At 39.3% G+C, this 20,481-nt stretch overlaps 3 protein-coding genes across 7 annotated transcripts in view; 1 reads left to right on the forward strand and 2 right to left on the reverse strand.

The window, feature by feature from the left end:
- The window catches only part of baz1a (bromodomain adjacent to zinc finger domain, 1A), a 31,591-nt gene extending 30,714 nt beyond the window's left edge, over nt 1-877 (reverse strand). For 2 of the 3 annotated variants that reach the window (XM_064330176.1, XM_064330154.1), the window contains exons 1-2: nt 718-877; nt 203-361 (exon numbers count right to left, since the gene is read on the reverse strand). In XM_064330176.1, the coding sequence (XP_064186246.1) occupies nt 203-315 (113 nt within the window). In that variant the 5' untranslated portion in view covers nt 316-361; nt 718-877. The other variant, XM_064330165.1, reaches the window with a different exon arrangement.
- A 4,258-nt stretch (nt 878-5,135) lies between these two features.
- LOC135252292 (tubulin alpha-1C chain) lies at nt 5,136-10,247 on the forward strand. The gene is made up of 4 exons (XM_064330215.1): nt 5,136-5,361; nt 7,805-8,027; nt 8,120-8,268; nt 9,109-10,247. The coding sequence occupies exons 1-4, from the start codon at nt 5,359-5,361 to the stop codon at nt 10,081-10,083; spliced, it is 1,350 nt and encodes a 449-aa protein (XP_064186285.1). The 5' UTR covers nt 5,136-5,358; the 3' UTR covers nt 10,084-10,247.
- Nucleotides 10,248-14,236: 3,989 nt separating this feature from the next.
- On the reverse strand, nt 14,237-20,458 carry zgc:109986 (uncharacterized protein LOC553566 homolog). Of its 3 annotated transcripts, none has more exons than XM_064330337.1 (8): nt 19,924-20,458; nt 18,831-18,949; nt 18,351-18,489; nt 17,136-17,257; nt 16,464-16,574; nt 16,235-16,341; nt 15,644-15,743; nt 14,237-15,305 (listed from the first exon to the last, which is right to left on the reverse strand). In XM_064330337.1, exons 1-8 carry the CDS (start codon nt 20,018-20,020, stop codon nt 15,189-15,191), a joined length of 912 nt encoding a protein of 303 aa, XP_064186407.1. In that variant the 5' UTR covers nt 20,021-20,458; the 3' UTR covers nt 14,237-15,188. The 3 variants fall into 3 exon arrangements, with proteins under 3 accessions (XP_064186407.1, XP_064186400.1, XP_064186414.1); XM_064330330.1 differs by having other exon boundaries at nt 18,831-18,952; XM_064330344.1 differs by having other exon boundaries at nt 18,831-18,952; nt 19,823-19,963.
- Nucleotides 20,459-20,481: the final 23 nt, after the last annotated feature.

Below are 20,481 nucleotides of genomic sequence, written 5' to 3' on the forward strand. Positions count from 1 at the left end.
ACTGTCGTTAGTCTGTTTGATTAGACTAGCTCGCTACTTGGCTAACTAACGCTACTTCTGCTAACGAGCTAGCAGTGCACCAACTGTTAGTCTAGTTAGCTAACGTTAACTGACATTGGGGTGCTCGCTAATGTGAACTTAGTTGCTTTACAAGTTGGTTGCCTACCTCAGTTAAGTTGTTATAGTGTAAGCTATAACTTACTCGTAGGTTCTGAAGATCTCGTGTGTAACTTTACAGAGGAAAACCTCTTCATCTGGTTTCAGGTCCAAGGGAGGTTTCTGCCTGACGAACGGCTTTCTGTGGAGAAGCGGCATCGTTCTTTCTGTCTGCTCTGACTAGATCAGTCTTCTTCGCAAGGGACTTTCAAAAAAAGGAGGGAAAACAAAGTCAGAAACCGGGTATCATATGGTCAAACATCGTCACAAAACCCACCCCTTAAGAAAGACAAGCGTCCTGTGCCCAGCGATATGTATAAAGTATAAAACTAAAGTGCTTACTTGCCAGAATTTTCAAGAGGAAATTCAGCCTTTGTTAATGACACACGCTTCCCAGTCACACACACAATAGTGACGTTAAAGCCTGCCCACATGAAAATGTGCTCTCTGAGTGTGACACTCGGCTGACTCTGTTCTAACGCTTATCATGTTAAAACTCGTTTTTAAATCAACCTAAAGGCGATAACTGCTACAAAAATGGAGGTTCAAAGAAATGTTTACCAGTTGTGTAACGCTGAAAAGATAATCCGCTTCAGAAAAAATACACAAAGTCAAGAGCTGCCCCACTTCTCCCGCGAGCCGTTTGTGTGTAGTCGACAAGTTTTGATCCGCTCTAGTTCACTCTAGATGAGGAAGCGCGTAGGGGTGGAGACTGAAGGGCAACTGTACTCATTTACTGGCAGTTTATCACGCCATTCATCCCATCGCAACCAATAATACAATCAGTGGAGATGACGCAATGGTGCTGGGCAGGGAGAGGCGGGACTTCGCGAAACGAAAGGCGCCTTGTAGACTCGTAAAAAATAAACACGATGCGTGATGTTCTCAGAACGTATCAATTTATCAGCATGTAAATTATCTGACTCATACGATTGTTATATTGCAAAGTGACCCACTGTCCATGAACCAATATTATTATTGTACACTAAAAATAACAATGAAAAACATTATGTGGCTTCTCAAAAGTAAAATGAGTGCAACATCTATCCATTGTTCGACCTGTACTTTTTAGCACTGCTTTAAATTGCTTAAAATTAATTGTTTTCATTTACCCGTATGAAAAAATCTACTCAATTAACCAATTAGTCCTGTTTTAAACACTCTGTTCTTCATTTTAAACCTATTTCTTGAGCTTATACACCTTCACCAAAATTATTATCTTCTGGCTGATGATACATGTCAATTTCTTCTAAACATTTATGTTTCTCTTCTTCAATGTAACTATAGCGAAGCTAATGCTATTTCCAATAGTTGATTTTAAGCAAATGATTCCTGAAAATGACTTAAGTATGCTCCTCATTTTAATCCCTGCTGTAATTTTATTTTTATTTAACCATTATTTAACCAGGAAAACCCCATTGAGATTGAAATCTCATTTGCAAGGGGGACCTGGCATGAAACACAAAGTTACCCAACAAGACTTACACCTAACAAAATGTACAAACATCAAATGCGGAATGAGACAGAGGTGTAACAATAATTAAAAGTAGAGAAGAAGTTAAAAGCAGGAGCATGCTTTGGTCACAGAATCATGAATTGCATGTTTAAAATCAACAACTGAAATTACTTTGTCAAGTTTGAAATTATTTTGCAGATTGTTCCAGCTGTAAGGTGCAAAATATCTGAAACCCATCTTACCTTATTCAGTAGAGGGATGAGGGACTTTAAAGAGTATCACGTCCCTAGAGCGGAGGTGATAACTATGTTAATTTCTAATTAGCAGACAGCTGAGGTAGGGAGTAGACCAATTATTGTTTTATAGATGAATATGTATCAGTGGGTCAATCTGCGCAGATGTAAAGTTAACCCAGACCATTCATATAGGAGACAATGATGGGTTAAAAATTTTGCACCTGTAATGGAACATAAAGTATTATGGTAAACCATATCCAAGGCATGTAAATCAGAAGAGGAAACATGCATATAAAGTACATCTCCATAATCTAAAACAGTTTTTTAAAAAAGTAGCTGTGATGAGTCTCCTCTTAATCTTGTAACTAAAACAAGATTTATTCCTAAAATAAAACCCCAACTTTGTTCTCAGTTTCTTAATTAATTTATCGATATGCAATTTAAAACTAAGCTTATCATCAAGCCAGATTCCAAGATATTTATAGCAAGAAACTCTTTCAATACACTTGCCATCAACAGTGATGATTTTCAATTCATCCAAGGATCGGGAGTGAATCCTTGAAATCGCTAGACATTTAGTTTTGTCTGCATTAAGAACCAGCTGCAGATCCAAAAGTGCAGACTGAATATAATTAAAAGCATTCTGAAGTATTTGGAAAGCTTGAACAAGGGTGGTGGCACAGCAATAAAGAATCAGAGTTGGTTAAAACATGCGCAAGGTTATTAATATAAATACAAAATAATACAGGACCCAGGATAGAGCAATATCAACCTTATTTGTTACTGGCTGGTTGATTTTGTCAATCTTTTTAACAAACATTTTATATCTGTGGGTCCTATCTTTAACCATCAGTATAGGGTCACCAGGAATTATTAAGCCTAAAGTTTCACTGTCTTCTGGAACTGAGCCTTTTGCTTTTCACCCAATTCCTTCTGCTCATGTTAATTTTCCTGTTTGCACATCTGAATAATCCATATTTATTTGCCATCATTTTGATTGTTGAGTGTGTAACTTGTAATGTGTTTTATGTCAGGTCACCCTTATAAAATATTTAAGTCTTGGTGGTCTTATCCTGCTAAAATAAAGAATAAATAAAATGCATAATACAAATCTGAACCATGGTCTGTGTAAATCAATCAATCAATCAATCAAATTTTATTTGTATAGCGTATTTTACAGCAGTTGTCACAATACGCTTTACAGACAACCCTGGCCTAAACCCCCACAGGAGCAAGCCTAAGGTAACAGTGGCAAGGAAAAACTCCCTGTGGCAGATGGGAAGAAACCTTGGAAGGAACCAGGCTCAAGGGGGAAACAATAATTAATAATTATAGATTAATATAGATTAATATTATTCTATAATAATTATAGATTTATTAGTGTATCATCTCTTTATGAGTGGCAGAGTAATTTTAATTGAAGGCCTCCTTTCACCCAGACCCACATTATCAATCTGTGGGATTTAATCTGGAAGAGAGCTGGAAAAAAAGCACTCAAACCTATCTTGACCCTTGTATTCTTGTCCTATGTTATGGGCATCTTCTGATGAATTGTGTGGATATTTAAATGTAGTATTGCTTTGTTTCAATCAAACACTCTTGTAATAAAAAAAAAATTAGATCTCTTTGTTTAAATTTCTGTGCAGAACAATCTTATTAATGCAACTTCCCAATTGAGATTCTTCTCCTGTTTAATTCTTCCGCATTATTTTACTTCCTCCCGATTCTGCCAACTGCAATACCAATTGATTTATCTCATTTTTGGCTCATGACTTGAGGACCTTGATTTTCAAATCTCACAATACAGACTTTGACCACTGTCTACAAGTTCAGCAAAATTTAGGTCAATCCTACAAGGGTTTGCAATACATGAATGAATTCATTCAAATGTGATTTAAATGGCCAGTAGAAGAAGTTCATCTGAAAATATTTTAAGTATTTCTAGATTTTCAACTTTAAAGGGTCAATTGACCGCAACTATGAGGTTAAATATTCCCTCCAAAAGTTATTATTCAAATGTGTCAAAAAGGTTTGTAAGAAACATATTTTAGGGCATGAAGGGAACAAAATTTAGTTTTAAAGGCCAATATACTAATTTAAGTAAAATTAATTTATACCCATATAAATATACATATATATGGACAAAATGTAAAAAAGAAGAAAGGGACACATGTTTTCCAGGGTTTAAATAATGTTCTTTTCACCTATAGATTCAAAATATAACATTATAATGTATTAATGATTAAATTTGATTAGTAGGTCAAATATGGATTGTGATACTTCTCCAAAGAATTATAGTCTGTCATGAAACTAGATTGTCATGGCATTACACCAGTCACAAAAAAGGAAATTAATTTTATTTGCGTTCCCCGGGCATGTTCTTGGGCTCCCATATGGCACTTCTGAAGCAAGACTGAAACATGCTTTAGGAATTGAACCAGTAGAAATGAATGTAGTCTTCAACATGAAGCCCCTTTTGTCATCAGTTTTTGTGTTATATAGTGAATTGTCTATCCCGTTTAATACCAGTTTGAAAAGTGATCTAATATTTGACTCATCAAAATAAAATTGTGGTTCCTCCATATTGAATTGAATTGGCTGTCTGTTGTTGGCTTTACTTCATGGTTCAATCAATTCATTTTGATTAGCCTACTGGTCAAAGTCATAGTTACTGTACATGTCTTAATTTTGCAATAATCTGAAAATATGATCTAATCTCAAGAGTAACACAGAGAAAACCCCATAATGGTTTATATAGATGGTAAAGAAAGCATGATTCATCTAAACTTTAGGTGAATAACTCATTATAATTATGAATATGAATAACTATGTTGTTAAACGTTTCACTGAATTTACGTGGATATTCAGCAAGTCTGCTCTGTTCTTTCTTTTATTAAAAAGACGTTTTCGTATTGCTTGCCGATTAGTAGACGTAATGTAAAGCGGGGTGCTATGTTTAGCTAAAATATTTTAAATATGTAAAATTCTGCTGGTTTTTAGACACGTCAGACTGGCTAACTAACGTAATAACAAATATGAAAAGTCAATCATTACTCCTATATGCTAAATTTACAATGACCTGATTTACTGTCTAACTAGATTGTAACCGTTGTTGCCTGCTGCTTTAAAACCATTCTAGTTTTTCTGGCAGTAATCTTGAACAATTTTTAAAACACGTGACACGATTAACCAATCAAATGATTCGCTTCTCCGTAGCGAATGAAAGAAAAATCGGCTGCATTTTAGAACCTTACATAGCCATTAGCTCATTTTGAAGTTTAAATTAACCAATGAGAGAGGTGGACATTGTTCAAGTTATGAACCCTGGCTACCTAACGGATAACGAAATAGCCGCCTTTCTTTCACTGAGAAGAGTCTAGCTGAAGAGGCAGTTCGGTCCCCAACCATTATATAAGCAAGAGACTCTTACGTATCTAAATTTGAGAGTAATTAAAATTCAAGATAGTAATATACTGTACACTTGTTGTCTTTTAAAAAATCAGCTTCAGTATGGTAAGTATAATACCAATACGATAGTAGTTTAAATTAAATTAGCAAGGGTTAACGGAATTCTGTCTAAAAACCACTAATGAAAGATTTAACGTTAAAGCTAGATTTAGCAAGGTAGGTAACAGCTAATTAGCTATAAAGCAAGCCAACAAGACTTAAAACGACATCCTTTTATGTTTTCGTCGCATAAATAAACTGGACCTAAACATAAAACCAGTCCTTGCAAGTAAAAGGACAAAAGGTCAAATTTCTGAGTTATTTAAGTAAGTTATGTTAACTAACAAATGGAAGTGTCAACTGATTTGTGAAAACTGCCATTGTTAGGCAGATCGCACGTGTCCAACCAACCACCTCTGGCAATGACCGCCCTTGGCCTACAAATTTACGTTAGGCATGGTTGAAACTGATAGGGAACGTCATCATATCAATACGTCAATTGTGAGATTAACTAACTAAACATTTTCCAACGATTAAAGCTGTAATAATGATTGATAAAAATGTAAAAACGAATTAAGCCAAAACTTTTTTGCAGTATAGCTTGCAAGTTAGCCAGCCAGCTTTAGAAAAATAATGGCGTTAATTTATATTGTGTTGAAGGCGAAGGAGACTGGTTTCATTTTGTTAGCACGAAGTACCGGATCGCTGCAATGTGCCAAGCATGCCAGTCCACGTGTAGATTTTCACCATAATTTTTACTATGCTACATACCCAACCCGAGCTCTTAATGTTAGCTCAAAAGCAAAAAAGGATGGAGCCATATCTGAGTTCATGCTCATATTTGCAAACATTTTTGTGCACGATCATATTTTTTTTTAAAAAGGTTAAAGGAGTACCATGGTGATTTTCACACTTTCTCGGTTTTATGTGCTATTTGCACAAGAGGCATTGAAGAAACACAATGAGCAAAGTATTAAATATGTCCGTTCTGTATTTTGGAAAATATCGTTTTAAATTCATGCGTCTATTATCAACCGGTTGAAAGTTTCATGCTAAGTCACATACAGAAACACTCCCATTTCCACGCCTAAGAATCTGACAGGACGTCTGCTGTTCAACAATGCAATATTTGACTAACGTTAGGTTCACTTAAATTAGAGTGCCTTTAGATTAATTCTGGTTATATTCATTTAGCTAGCTAGCTAACGTTAGCTAGCTAGGAGGTTTGCTTTCATAAGGCAATGTTATCGATAACGTTAGCTTGCTAGTTTGCTTTCACGAGGACGTTATAGTGCTTTTATCTTAACTTGGCTAGCTAGATAGCAAAAATTATAATTGGATATAAGTCAACGTCCTTACCTTAGCTATCTATCGATACTTGATATACTACTAAGCTAGCTAGCTTGTGAAAATTCAGTCTCCCAAAGAGAGCGCGTATCATGGGGGTAGCTATGGTAAGGGGGCACGGTCTGTCAATCATAGCTAACTGACAGTTCTCATTACCACGCCCAGACGGTTCGGGTGAATTTTTATAGTGGGAAATTTAGGCTTAGAAAAATACGTTTTAAAGTACATTGAAATGACCGAAGAATAAAAAAATTATGCACATTTGTCTTGTTGTTGCCTGAAGACAACTGGGAAGTGTCACGTTCAACCACCATGGTACTCCTTTAAGTATGCCATCACGTGTAAGTCATTGCAGCATCATTGCAAAATCGGCTATTAGATGGTGCATGAGATGTCTAAATCAAGTTTGACTGTGGATTGTTTATTTTCATGTGAAACTATAGACTAATGTCATTAGACAGTCTGTTAAAAAAGAAAAATGTATGGGTATGCAATCTAATATAATTAGGGATGCCCTTAATAAACCACTTAATAAGAGTAGCCTATCTGTAATTTTTCTAGCCCCCTCCCAATTTGGAACGCCCATGATCATGGTCATGTTGCAATTCCCATTGCAGCCACTGCTGTTGATTTGAGAGAGTACAGACAAGTATGTAATATCAGGTGCAGCTCTTATGACTGCAGTTTGCAAGTTGGGCTCACACAAACATGGGTCGGCATGTACAGCTTAACAGTTGGAACTTACTCACACAGACATGGGTCGGCATGTAGCCTACAGCTTAACAGTTGGAACTTGCCACCAGATTGTTCTGAAACTGTTATCACAACCGACTGAAACCCTGACTAAATAGGCGAATAGGCACTTTGCAATTGAAAAAAGATATACATTTTTCATCGCATCAGGCCAGCATACTGAAAGTAACACCTTACTTACTTGATTAACTTCTCCCCACCTATCCATTTTGCCTGCCTCCAAAAAGAAAATTTTATATGAACAACTAACAGAGAACAAACACCAGAATGGTAATCTACACAGAACTACGCTTTGAGATCAGGTTTATGTTGCTCTACGTAGCCCCCATGAACATCAGTTTGAACATGGACTACAATGAAAACCTACCTAAAGCAATTTCTTGATTTGACCTCTGTTGTCTTCTTATAGCGTGAGTGCATTTCCATCCACGTGGGCCAGGCTGGTGTCCAAATTGGCAATGCCTGCTGGGAGCTGTACTGCCTAGAGCACGGCATACAACCAGACGGGCAGATGCCCAGTGACAAGACCATTGGAGGAGGGGATGACTCCTTCAATACGTTCTTCAGCGAGACTGGAGCGGGCAAGCACGTCCCCAGGGCTGTGTTTGTCGATCTAGAGCCTACTGTAATTGGTAAGTTTCGAGTTTATCTTGCATTTCAGTTGTTCTCTCTTAACTCTGGTCTTGGGTACATTTTCCCACCTCCTTTCTTTCCATCTCCTTAGATGAGGTGCGTGCTGGGACCTACCGGCAGCTGTTCCATCCCGAGCAGCTCATTACTGGCAAAGAGGATGCTGCTAACAACTACGCTCGTGGGCACTACACAATCGGCAAAGAGATCATTGACCTGGTGCTTGACAGGATTCGCAAACTGGTGGGTGTCTTAACTGCAGCGGTTGAGCATATTGACATAGTCTGAGTAGTCAATGGGAAGCACACACAAAGACAGTCCAGCATGACTGGAAAATAATGTATAGTTTACTAAACTGTTTGTTAAATGGAGATGGGCCTGCACAAGGCCCAATGTTTTGAAAAGCCTATCAAAAGTGTTGGGAAAAGGAAAATATTTGAGTTTGTGTGGAAGAAAATGCAGGGCAATATAAATTGATGCAGCTGCCATTGGGGGAAAACACAGCATCCAGCAAGCTACTGTATTGAGGCATTAGCTCGCTGCTTATACAGTAACAGTGATGTTTTACTTTCAAATAGTGATCAAAGGTAGTGATTTTGCTGGTGCTACACAGACAGCACTGGATTGCTCCATCATCTTGAATCATGTGATCTCAGGTCCAGTTAGGCAACACCAAGCAGTTCCATTGTCATGATGTACACGGTTGCAAAATAACTTTCAACATAAAATTGCCCTTGTTGTATAGAAAGGCACTGTTATGAAGTTCTAATATGTTGCCTTCTATCTTGCTGTGCACATGCGTGTTTTGCTTTTGTGGCATTTTTAAAAAAACTGGCACAATGTCTTATAAACAGTATTTCATGCCTCTTATGGTAACTGAGTATACTTATCACTTACATGATGATTAACACTTTCATGATCTTTAAATTAATTGAATAGAACGATTTGCATTTTAAGTCAATTGGTTATAACAGAATAATAACTATAGATATTCTACAAACTTGTGTATCTGTATTTACTGATCATTTGTAGACTGTGTATTCAGTGAACTAAGGTCTTCTTCTCTGTGACTTCTCCCACTAGGCTGACCAGTGCACAGGCCTCCAGGGCTTCCTGGTCTTCCACAGCTTTGGAGGTGGTACTGGCTCTGGTTTCACCTCCCTGCTGATGGAACGCCTGTCTGTTGACTATGGCAAGAAATCCAAGCTGGAGTTCGCCATCTACCCAGCTCCCCAGGTGTCCACAGCTGTGGTGGAGCCCTACAACTCCATCTTGACCACCCACACCACCCTAGAGCACTCTGACTGTGCCTTTATGGTTGACAATGAGGCCATCTATGACATTTGCCGTAGAAACCTTGATGTCGAGCGCCCCACGTACAGCAACCTTAACAGGCTCATTAGCCAGATAGTATCTTCCATCACTGCCTCCCTCCGATTTGACGGTGCCCTCAATGTCGATCTGACAGAGTTCCAAACCAATTTGGTCCCTTATCCCCGAATTCACTTCCCGCTTGCTACATATGCTCCAGTTATCTCTGCAGAGAAGGCCTACCACGAGCAGTTAACTGTGGCAGAGATCACCAACGCCTGCTTCGAACCAGCTAACCAGATGGTAAAATGCGACCCCCGCCACGGCAAGTACATGGCCTGCTGCCTGCTGTACCGCGGTGACGTGGTCCCCAAAGACGTCAACGCTGCCATCGGCACCATCAAGACCAAACGCACCATCCAGTTTGTGGACTGGTGCCCCACAGGTTTCAAGGTTGGCATTAACTACCAGCCCCCCACCGTGGTGCCTGGTGGAGATCTGGCCAAGGTCCAGAGAGCAGTGTGCATGCTGAGCAACACCACGGCCGTGGCAGAGGCCTGGGCCCGCCTGGACCACAAGTTCGACCTGATGTACGCCAAGCGCGCTTTCGTGCACTGGTACGTGGGCGAGGGTATGGAGGAGGGAGAGTTCTCAGAGGCCAGAGAAGATGTGGCAGCCCTAGAGAAGGATTACGAAGAGGTGGGTGCTGACAGCATGGACGGAGACGAAGAAGGAGAAGAGTACTAAGAGCTGCTTCCTAAAGGGACATTTGAATACACTCAAGGAACAATTGATGTTTTTTTATGCTAGGTTCTGAAATCCAGCCTTTTTTCCTGTGTTCCAGCAAAATATTTTCCCTTGGTTTTGAGTGCTCTGCTGTTTCAATAAATATGAATCTTATCTTAATGAAACTATTGCTTTTTTGCCTCCATCAATGAGATTACATTCTGCATTTAGTGATTGGCCGATGCCTATATAACAGGGATTTTGTTCCATTTAGTAGAAAAAAACAATTAACTGCTATTCTGAATTCTGCATTGTAATAACTTTCTGCCTGCAGTTAGGAAATGCAAATGTAATGGCCCCTCCACATGAGCATTTCTCATCTGGCTGACTGGGGGCTGGAATGCGTTCTTTATCACTCAGGTGAGTTGTGTTGCATTTTACCAGGAATTGCAGCTAGGTAACTATTTGTTAAATTTATACGCTTAGATGCTATCAAGCAGCATCTGAAGATAGCCACCAGTCCTTTGGAGTTATTGATTACATGTAGCTTGGTACTTACCCACTGATTTTTTTTTGCTAGCTAAAGACTTACCACTAGCTTCGACAGCTAGCTATATAGGAAGAAGTTTGATGAAAACGATATGAACCAGCAAAGTTATTTTACAGTGAATAGTCCGTTTTACTAGAAATGTACGTAGCTCTCTAGTCAAGCAAAATTGCAAGGCATGTTTGTTGATCGCTCAGAAATCAGTGGTTGCGCAAGCCTATGGAATGCAGGGCATTTTAAGATTGGCATTTTACACGAATTCACTTGCGTTTGGATAAATATAGCTGTTTTTGCAACAATGTACCAACTGACAACACAACAAATGCATGTTGTTCATAACACTCGTAACTGAAGCAGGTGAATAAACCCATTTTTTTTGCCACACAGGCTAATGATATTAAAAATGTTCAAGTCCAGGCCAGCACCCTTGTCCGCTGTAAGTTTAAATACCTCGGAATATCCGCTTTTATAGAATGCAGTGCATCTTTTTTCTTGGGTTTGGGCTCTTTCTGCATAGAGAATGCAGAATCCTGCGTAAACTCGACCACTGGAAATACAACATCTATGTTGTTTAGAACTCTGGGAAAATCTGGTTTCCCAATTCTAATGCAAAGCACCCATTACGCAGCTAAATTGAGGTGTTTTTTTCTTGTGCCCTCGGTTCATATTTACAGTTCATGTACACACACATCCGCCAGCTGACTTCTGTAGTGAACAGGATTGACGCTGTACTTTGGATGCAACAATGCATTTAAATATTTCAGTGTTTTTAAGCAGCCGGGGCTGTACAAATAAACCAATTTTATTGTGTTTATCCACAATTAGAAAAAACTACTTTCCTTGAGCACAACAGTCTCATTACTTGCACCAGATGTAAGATTTAGACTGAATTTCTTTTTTTTTTGAAGAATAATGGGGTGATATACATGCGTGTATGCTGCAAATCTATCTGGGCCAATTGAGAACATACTAAGCGAATAATGATAATTAAGTAACGGAAGTGATCCGAATTTAGAAAAATTCTGTACTTTTTACGTAGTCCTCTAATAGTCAATGTACATGGTCGTAAAAGCCTCTCCCCTCGATTTTAGTTATGATGTAGCACATGAAAGTAACGTCTATAGTTTGAAGTCAGCGCTTTTACTGACCGAGCTGCGCTGGAGCCCTGTATTTAAATTCTTAACTTGGCTCCCTTCTCTTCTATTAGCCAGACATGACGTTGCTGAACCATTGGTTGCACTTTCAAACGTAAATGGCACAGCCAAATTGGGTTGGGTGGGTGAGTGTGCCCCCGAGTGATTATTTTTAACCTCCTTTTCCCGATGCCTTCACTGATCACTACCTCAGCTAGGTCACTTGTGAGGACAGGAAAAGGTATGTTGAGTGGGGCCTTGCACAAGAAGAGAAGGGAGGGTGATGGGTTAAGATGGGGTCTCATGCACTACTGGCATAAAATGGGTAGGTATTACCAGAAAGGGATCTTGCGTTAGGTTTAGCTAACCACCTGAACCTGGTGTAGGATATGGAGCTACCCTATGGGAGCTACAGAGAAATCAAGATAGTCTTCAAATCTTTAAGACTCCAAAGTCTTTTGAAGCTGCTGTTAATACCTAGTTTATGACTCATTCTGTGAAACTTTTTAATGTTACATATGAAGAGTGATTAAAATAGTTTTAATGTTTTCCAAGAATATGTTGAACCACTGATCAAATTCAATTTAACTGGGTTGCGAAAAAGCAAATATTGTGAAGCTTCCATCAGGACTAAATTAATTTGCAAGTGATTTGGTACTGTTACCGTACGTGATACAGATGATTTTAAATTGGACTGATGAAAAACTGAATTGCTTTCTTATGGGCAGAAACCAGCGATAACACTCAGTCAGAATAAGCTGCATTTGCTTACGACTGAAAATAAATCAGAACTGCACTTCCTTTGGTAGTCACAAGGTGGAGTCTTTCTTTGGTGTGGCCTGGCAAAATGACTCAGCTCGTTAAGCCTTTAATGAGGGTGTCCTGTGACCATTAAGGTTCCAGTCTAATTAAAGCTCTTTTACTCAAGAGGCTTTCACACAAGTTCTTGTGTGGAATGAACACAAGACCAAGAACTTTGTGCTGATCAATGATAGTCCTCTATGTATAGGGTGAATAACAGAAAATGTGTAATCTACAAAATACAAAGAGCATGTGCACAATATAACCTGTGGCATAAAATTACTTTATATGCAGCATGGGGCCATTTTTCTTAGTTAACTCCCTATCATTGCCTGTAAAATGATATAAATCTTACATCTATTTAATCGCCTGGTCACTAATTTAATTAACTATCACCCAACTTTTCTGAAGGACTGAAACATGACCTTCATTTGTTCCTTTGTCTACTTCATTGAAGACTTTGTAACCGAGGAAACAAATCCCTCAGGGGAGGGAGGAGGGAGCAGCAGGCCACGTGCTTCATCCTCCAGATGCTCTAGTCTTTGTGTGAGGTGCCCCCCCCCCCTCCACCGCCGCCATTACAGTCATGGAAAATATACTGCCCTGCTGTCAAGATGAGGCATGACACAGACACGTTCGCAGCTGCCTGGCTGCCGTGATTCAGTGGAGCTGATGGCAAGTGAGCGGGGGGTACTTCCTGCTCAATTAGCCCCCGCCCCCGTCCCTCTCACTTCCTGTTATGATAGAACATGCAAGAGAGAGGCTCAAAGGAAAGGGGCAGGAGACTGATAACCACATCCCGTCCCGTCTTCAGATGACTCTGATTTCAAAAGATTTGAGCAGAAGGAAGCAGCCAGAATGTAGCAGCATAGAAATATCAAGAATTTCTGAGTGTTGAAAGTTGAAAGGGATGGAAAAAGGTAGTTGTAGATAGGTTGGAATTATGGTAATATTTCAATATGAAACTACAACAGCTATTCAATGAAAAGCCTTGTCTCAGGCAAAACAAAACCAGAGGAAATTCACCAAATATGTGTTTTTGTTTGTAAAAAGAATTCATAAAAAGAATCAGGCAGGATCCAGATTAATTTAATATTCTAGTATACTACATAAGTAAATTGCAGTAATGTGAATCCGGCAAAAATAAAACATCAAAGCTCTTATTTATTCTTACGATTTCTGTTCATTTTATTGAAGCATAAGTAACACAGGAAATGTTATCCCCTCGATAATAAAGTTTATGACTATAACCTGCCTTTCTCTATTTTGGGTCCATACAGTAAAAGATAATTTCCTTTTCTCTGCAGAGGATCTGACACTAAAGTGAAGGTTGTTTATACATTTTACTTCATATCAAAATACCCTAGTTATTTACAAAATCTATGTCTTCGTGGTATGGACAAAAATAATGCTCTGGCTGCCTTAAATGGTTAGAAGAAAAGAGGTTCTTTTGCTAAATGGCATAACTTTAGATTGTGGTTTTAAACTTGAGAGTAAACATCATACCTAGCAAAAAAAAAGAAAAAGGTTTTGCTCTTTGTTTTTTTAATGTATTAATTTGTTGACTCTGCATAAGCCTATTAGGACAAGAGATTTCAGAAAATGCATCCTAGAAGGCCCCCTGGGTTTTGTCCACATCTGGGAAGACAGAGATTTGTTATTATTCCCACAGAAACAGACCACAACAGGCACATTACTGGTAAACTGACTGTCGTTTAATTTGGACGTTTAAATACTTGAATTAAATGTTTTCACATTTAAATAAATCTTATTATCTCATAATTATATTTCTGAAATGGCTGTAGATGCATTGAATGTCACTCATTCTCTGACTTGCTGCATCTCATTTCTCTATACTGTATCTGACAAAGTTTGATATTTTAAATTGTAATACACCAATGGCATTTACTGTTTTTTTGTTGTTGTAAATAGCAATAAACAAATAGGTCAAATTACACATGCATGGCCCATTGCGTGGAACCATAGGACCATATTTGAAAAATGAGCAAATACATTTTTGGTATGTTTTCTTTGTTCAAAAATATACATAAAACAGTAAAGGATACCTGTGTTCAAAATTATTTTTTTTATTAAACTGTAACAAGAATTTCAAATCTTGCACAGGCAGCATTTTGTTACAGACAAAACAGTGAAGAGTACTTGGGTTTTGCCTGTTGCAAACATGCCTACCTGTGTGTTGGTACACTGATGTTTAACAAATGTTACACAGTTAAGTGCTTGCTGTTCATTTATCCAAACATACGCTTTGTGGCTATAGTATACCGTTTGGCCAGAGTACGTTCCGGTCAAACTATTTCACAGAAATGACATAAATGACAAAACTAATAATAAGATGTGATAAACTCTTGGTTAACCTGTCATACAGGACTCTATGCAGAGTGCATCCGTGTGGAAGACGGCAAATGATGAGCATTGCCTTTTACACTGCCATTCCTGCTCATACAACTGACCAAGAACGCCCGGATCCATACACTACTGCAACGTGATGCACTGTCCTCAGCAACACACAAAGGGCTGTCCCTCATTATTAACCATCTCCTGCTTATACCAGTCCAAAAACTCCACTCCAGTCTTTTCATCCCACCCAGTGAAAGTTCAGATCACACTTGTGTTCCTGCCCAATATCACAGGACCTTGTAGAGATGGATCTGTTTAAAGGATTCAGGGTCAGTGTCCTTCCCCAAGTAGACATCATAATCCAGGGGCACCTCCTCCAGCCACTGGTTGATGTCTATCACCCCCTAACAAGAACAGGACACATGTTAAAAGTTTGCACACAATATACAGAAATACCTATGCTACACAATTTCACATAACAGTAGAGACCCTGTCTAAAGATACATTGTTTTAATGAGATGCCTGCCACTGGCCATAAAACTTCATACCTTTTTTCTGAAGCAACAGTGTACCAACAATGAATTTCCATTGTGTGCAAAACTAACTTGAAACAATATGCTTGCAAGTGATGTGGAGGTAAGCACCAGATAGGGGCAGCAGTGAAATATATCTTTATTACAACACATCTGAATTTGGACAAAAAGCAACCGATTTTGTCAGTCCTGCAGTTACATGTACTTACGTTCATCCCCTGCAGTGCAGAGAAAGCCTCCTGTACACTCGGTACAGTGACCAGCAATGCACCTTTCTTCCTCACATTTTGGCCGATGCAATGCCAAGCTCTGAGAACAAAGACAGGCATTTGGTCTGACCACATTTTGTTAATCGCTAATATGTCAGTCCTGATGGCTGTCAAATTTGTAATCAAGGCAAACTGGTGACACTTTAGCAACCGGCAGAAAATGTATTTTACATAGGATGCAGTACCCTCCATTCCTTCTTGGGTCTAATGAGAAGTCACAACATTCAAGAAGTTCAGTGATGGCACTCCATCGATGGGCTCGTGAATATTCATGAGCTGGGAAACCTGGAGTATGTTTTGATTGTGAAGAAACTGATAGAAGCACTCTACCTTCCTACCAACCTGAAGTGCCAAAGCTTAGTGGAAAGGCCACTATCTCATCAGGGAACAAAACGTCTTCAGTCTTAGTGCTCATCCCAAACTGATTCAATATGGTTGCAGATACATGGCATTATATGATAAAGTTTAGCGAATTAACAGCACCAAGGGTAGGAAGCAAATCTATTCATTTTGAGAGCCCCTTGTTCCTACCTCATTTGCTCAGTGGATTCCAGGAAGTACTCAAACACATTGTTCATGACAATGACATCAGCATTCTGAAGAAGGGAGGCCTGGGTGCAGATATCTGCATGGATAACCTGCAGGAAACCCGACAGAAAATTTTGTAATTATGTTATAAATATCAGGGAAGAAATAAATGTAATGACCGATGCTGACAGCAATTACAGAAAATCGTTTGTGTTTTGGTAGAAGGCCCCACCTGGACTCGATCAGTGAAGCCATACTTCTCTACAACCATCCTCTGAAGGTTGGCGAATTCGGCACTGATCTCCACCCCGACCAGTTGAGCTGCTGAGCTGTATAGGCAGCCCTGTAACACAAGAACTCACAGTGTCTTTGTATTTAGCTCCAGTCATCATGAAAGGGCTGCTTTGCCGTAATACTCTCTATCACTTTGCTTAAAGGTAAACAAAAAGAGAAGACACAACGGGTGTCTAGTTTCATATTCATTACTGTCTAATAAACCAAGTGGATGTTGTTAAACAAGCAAAACATAAAATAAAAGCTATCAAAAAAAGGCTTCTGTGTTTGGAATTAGTCTATTGCAGAAGCATGTATGTATAAAAAGGTCTGTAGTTCCCACCCAGTACATACCCTCAAATTAAAGCTAACAGTCTGCACTTTAGCCTCATATTCATTGACTGAATTTAAGCCCAATGTGTTTCGAGCCAAAAAATTTTTAATTCTGTCACTGTCCCAAAACTTCTGCATTTAACCATAATTTGCAACAAAACTAAACATTTGAGCTGCTTTCTGAAACATTATTTCCTCTACACTGTGACCAGGTGCTTAAGGACTTCTGACGTCACCAAAAAACGCAACAGCCAGAGAGATCACCGTGAACATGAAAGAGGCCCTCTCTGCACCTTACCCCATAGAGTACTGCCCCGAGCCGGGAGCCCACGTCTACCAGCATTTTTCCTGACAGATCTGGGAGAACGTTCTGGAACAGGAAGCGAAGCTCCAAGGCAGAGAAAGAGTGGGAGATGAACCCTAAGAACAGTGTAGTGTGGAAATAATGAAGGTAGTACCGTTCAGGGCAGTACAATGCAAGGATCTGCAATGTCTGAACTTGAGTTTGGCAAGCTTACTCAGGTGGGATAACAGGTAGTATTTGGACTTTGAATGAACTCTTTGCAGTACTACTTCTGAATGTGTAGCTTACTCAATATGTTGTAATTTCCCAATCACAGTAAACACAGCAATGGCATGAAATTTATATTCAAATGAGAGTCCTGTGGTTGACTGTTGCTGTATTTTTTTATTGTACAAGTCAAGTGCTCATCGTTCTATAATTGACTGAAATTTTTTTTTGCATTTTGCATAAGGGAATGTGACAGATCCCTGGTAGTCTCACATTGGGGCTACTACAATTCCTTCCTCACTAGTTAACGTGAACTAGCATCACATCCCTCCTCATTTCACTTCCCTGGGTACCTGTGACAACTTGCATTAAGTTTAAACTCCTGGTACTAGCCTGTAGGGCAGTGAATGGAACAGCTCCACTATACCTACAGTCTATCTTCAAACCTTACATACTGGTGAGCTCTCACTGCACTGTAACCTCAGGAAATGTGGCTATTTCCTCCCTCCATAGTCGCTTGTCTCATGCCTAGTCACAATGCTTGTCTATAACAATCCCCCCATTAATGGAATGATCTTCCCATGGCGTCACAGGATTGCTGGTCATCTTCTGACACAACTGTAACCCACATCTTCAGACTGCACATCAACTCCCTTCCTGTTCACATCCCCTAGCACTCTTTCCTGACGTAACTGCTTTAGGATTGCTATCGCTTGATTCATGGGTATATAAGGATGTTAGCTGGAGAAAAGTATGATTTGTGTCACAGTTGTAGGCTGGCATAAGAAAGTTTACATTTAGTTTTAATGATGTGTTAAATGCTGGTCTGCAAATTTTTGTTGGCTAGGTCTCGCACTGTCGAAGATAACTCAGGGGAATGCACTTACATTCACTTTCACTGTAAGCAGATCTGGATAGCAGCATCTGCTGAATGAGTGTAATGTAATGTAATATACTCATTCTATTCCGACTATATGCTTGCGAGAGCTGGAGATAACCTACCGAGAGGTGCAGTTCTGTGAGATCCGCAGAGTAGGCAGTAGTCCCGGCTCATTTTGCCCTCCTCACACAGCAAATCGACCGCCTCCTCGTCGTACAGGAAGGCATCAACATGCACTGTGGGTTTGGAGTCCTGTTGGGCCTGGGGAATAGGGAGTGCCAAAGTACTTTTAGCGAGTGTGGTGCTGTACACACACTGCAGAAATGCATTATCACTGGATCACCAGTTAAACAAAGTCATGAAGTTGCCATAAAGTCTAAAAAAATTATTTTAAAAATAGTTTTAGAGCTCTTCAAAATAATTGTTTGCACCTTATTGTTTCACCCAGAAAAAGTTGTAAAATAAATGCAAATTATTTTACATTTTTTAAAATCTTTTGTGCAGGTCTTAGCACTTTGTCTCTGTAACTGCAGTCCTTCTGCAACCTAATATTCAATATGGACCATACAGTCACATGAATACCAGTGAAAAAACATGCATACCTTCTCTATGGCTAGGGATTCTGAAGGCAACATTGCTTCTACTGGGAGACAAGTTCTCAGGTCTTCTGCAATGCTCTGGAGAACAACCTTTTCATTGTCCATAAACCAGTCATCCAATTCTTCTGAAAACAAAACAGTGGAGCCACTGAAGGGTTTATACAAGCTAATCCTACAATTAGGCACCCGCACGTTGAGTTTTGTGAACCACCATAATCACATTATCAGACATGAAGAATGCATCTGTGCACATACACTTCTTTGGATGAAAGGGAGTCGGTTCTCAATGCCAATCACAATACACAGGTGGATTAAAGAGCCAGTTTTTCATGCTTATTTATGCAACTTTGTTATTGCATGGGGTGGAAAGAACAAAGTTCACACTGTGGATGAGCACCCTGGCTTTTTATATGCATATGAGGAGGTATGTTTCACACAACTGACTTTAGGTAAACTGGATATCTGCCAAGTAAGGAAAGTAGCTTAAATAAAAAGCCTATGAAATGCCAGAGACCATGGAACAGTGTGAAGAGAAATAGTGAGGATTTCCAAATGCTGTTTAATTGGATTTATTTTTATTAGAAGTTCAGAAAGTAGCATGCAAAGCTGGCTACTAGAGGGCAAAGTCGGGTCAAACAGTGATAATGCCTTCCCTTTTTGATGATTATGCATATTAATAAAACCCCATTTACACAATCTTTTATTACGTAGGCTACAGATAAATGTTGTCTGAACAAAATCCTAACTGTCCACCTCCAAACAAACACTCAGACGCTGCCTTAAACTCAGTCAAATATGATGCAACTAAACAAATTGCACTAATTGTTATGTTACATTGCGTTGTGCTAGCAATAGGTACAAAACGCTTGGAGAGTAGCTACTCCACGTTTATGCAATGCCATTCCTGACTGTGTAGCGAATTGTTGCAAATTAGCCAACTCGCCTATTGCAATGAAAAACACACTTCCTGCCATGTGCGAGAAACGTGCGACTACCTCAGGTAGCTGGGCAGTCGACTCGGTTCAGGTTCTGCAGAAATCATATTGTCAGAATGCTGGCGAAGCGACCTAGTCAAGGTGAACTAACGTTATTTTACCTGAGTTTTTCATCCATTGAATCAATTTAGGAAGTTCGCCAACATCTACCCGAGACAGCAAGTGCACAATTTCATTTTTTGCAGCCGAAAAGTTCATTTTATGTCAATAACGAAAGGTGCACTTATCAACCAGTTAGGGTTAGCTACACAGCAGCCCAATTACACCTAGGACACCCTGTGCCCTGAACTTCTAAAACCTTGTAAAGTTGTCGGAATTAATCAGTTTAAGGATAGTATCATTAAACTAATGTCGCTCATTTTAAACAACGCGTTTTTTCTTTCAGTCGCTTATTTTAGCAGAAGTGTGAAGCAACAATAAAACAATTTCCGGTAACCGTCTGGGCGAGATGTTTCAAAATAAAAGTAAAGCCATACTCTCTTAAAAAATAATAGTATTGTAGCGCTAAACCAAAATGTATCAGCGCATATTATCCGGGAGTTACACCATCATTTTTATCGAACATGTTTGCAAGCTTTCATTAATTAATTTCATTACTTTCATCAACTATTTTTTCCACTGCCAAATTTGACAGTAGTCTATGAGCCAGGAGAGATAAT

Source organism: Anguilla rostrata, chromosome 1 (genome assembly GCF_018555375.3).
Source record: "Anguilla rostrata isolate EN2019 chromosome 1, ASM1855537v3, whole genome shotgun sequence".
Classification (NCBI taxonomy): domain Eukaryota; kingdom Metazoa; phylum Chordata; class Actinopteri; order Anguilliformes; family Anguillidae; genus Anguilla; species Anguilla rostrata.

What these genes read in the sequence shown, in the direction of transcription:
- LOC135252292 (XM_064330215.1), top strand. An exon ending in TCTAGAGCCTACTGTAATTG is followed by an intron (nt 8,028 to 8,119) that starts GTAAGTTTCGAG and finishes CCATCTCCTTAG; the next exon opens with ATGAGGTGCGTGCTGGGACC. An exon ending in TTGACAGGATTCGCAAACTG is followed by an intron (nt 8,269 to 9,108) that starts GTGGGTGTCTTA and finishes TTCTCCCACTAG; the next exon opens with GCTGACCAGTGCACAGGCCT.
- zgc:109986 (XM_064330330.1), bottom strand. Translation starts at nt 20,020, where the DNA reads ATGAACTTTTCGGCTGCAAAAAATGAAATTGTGCACTTGCTGTCTCGG. An exon ending in TCGGGGCAGTACTCTATGGG is followed by an intron (nt 16,575 to 17,135) that starts GTAAGGTGCAGA and finishes CTTGTGTTACAG; the next exon opens with GGCTGCCTATACAGCTCAGC. An exon ending in CTGCACTGCAGGGGATGAAC is followed by an intron (nt 15,306 to 15,643) that starts GTAAGTACATGT and finishes TGTTCTTGTTAG; the next exon opens with GGGGTGATAGACATCAACCA.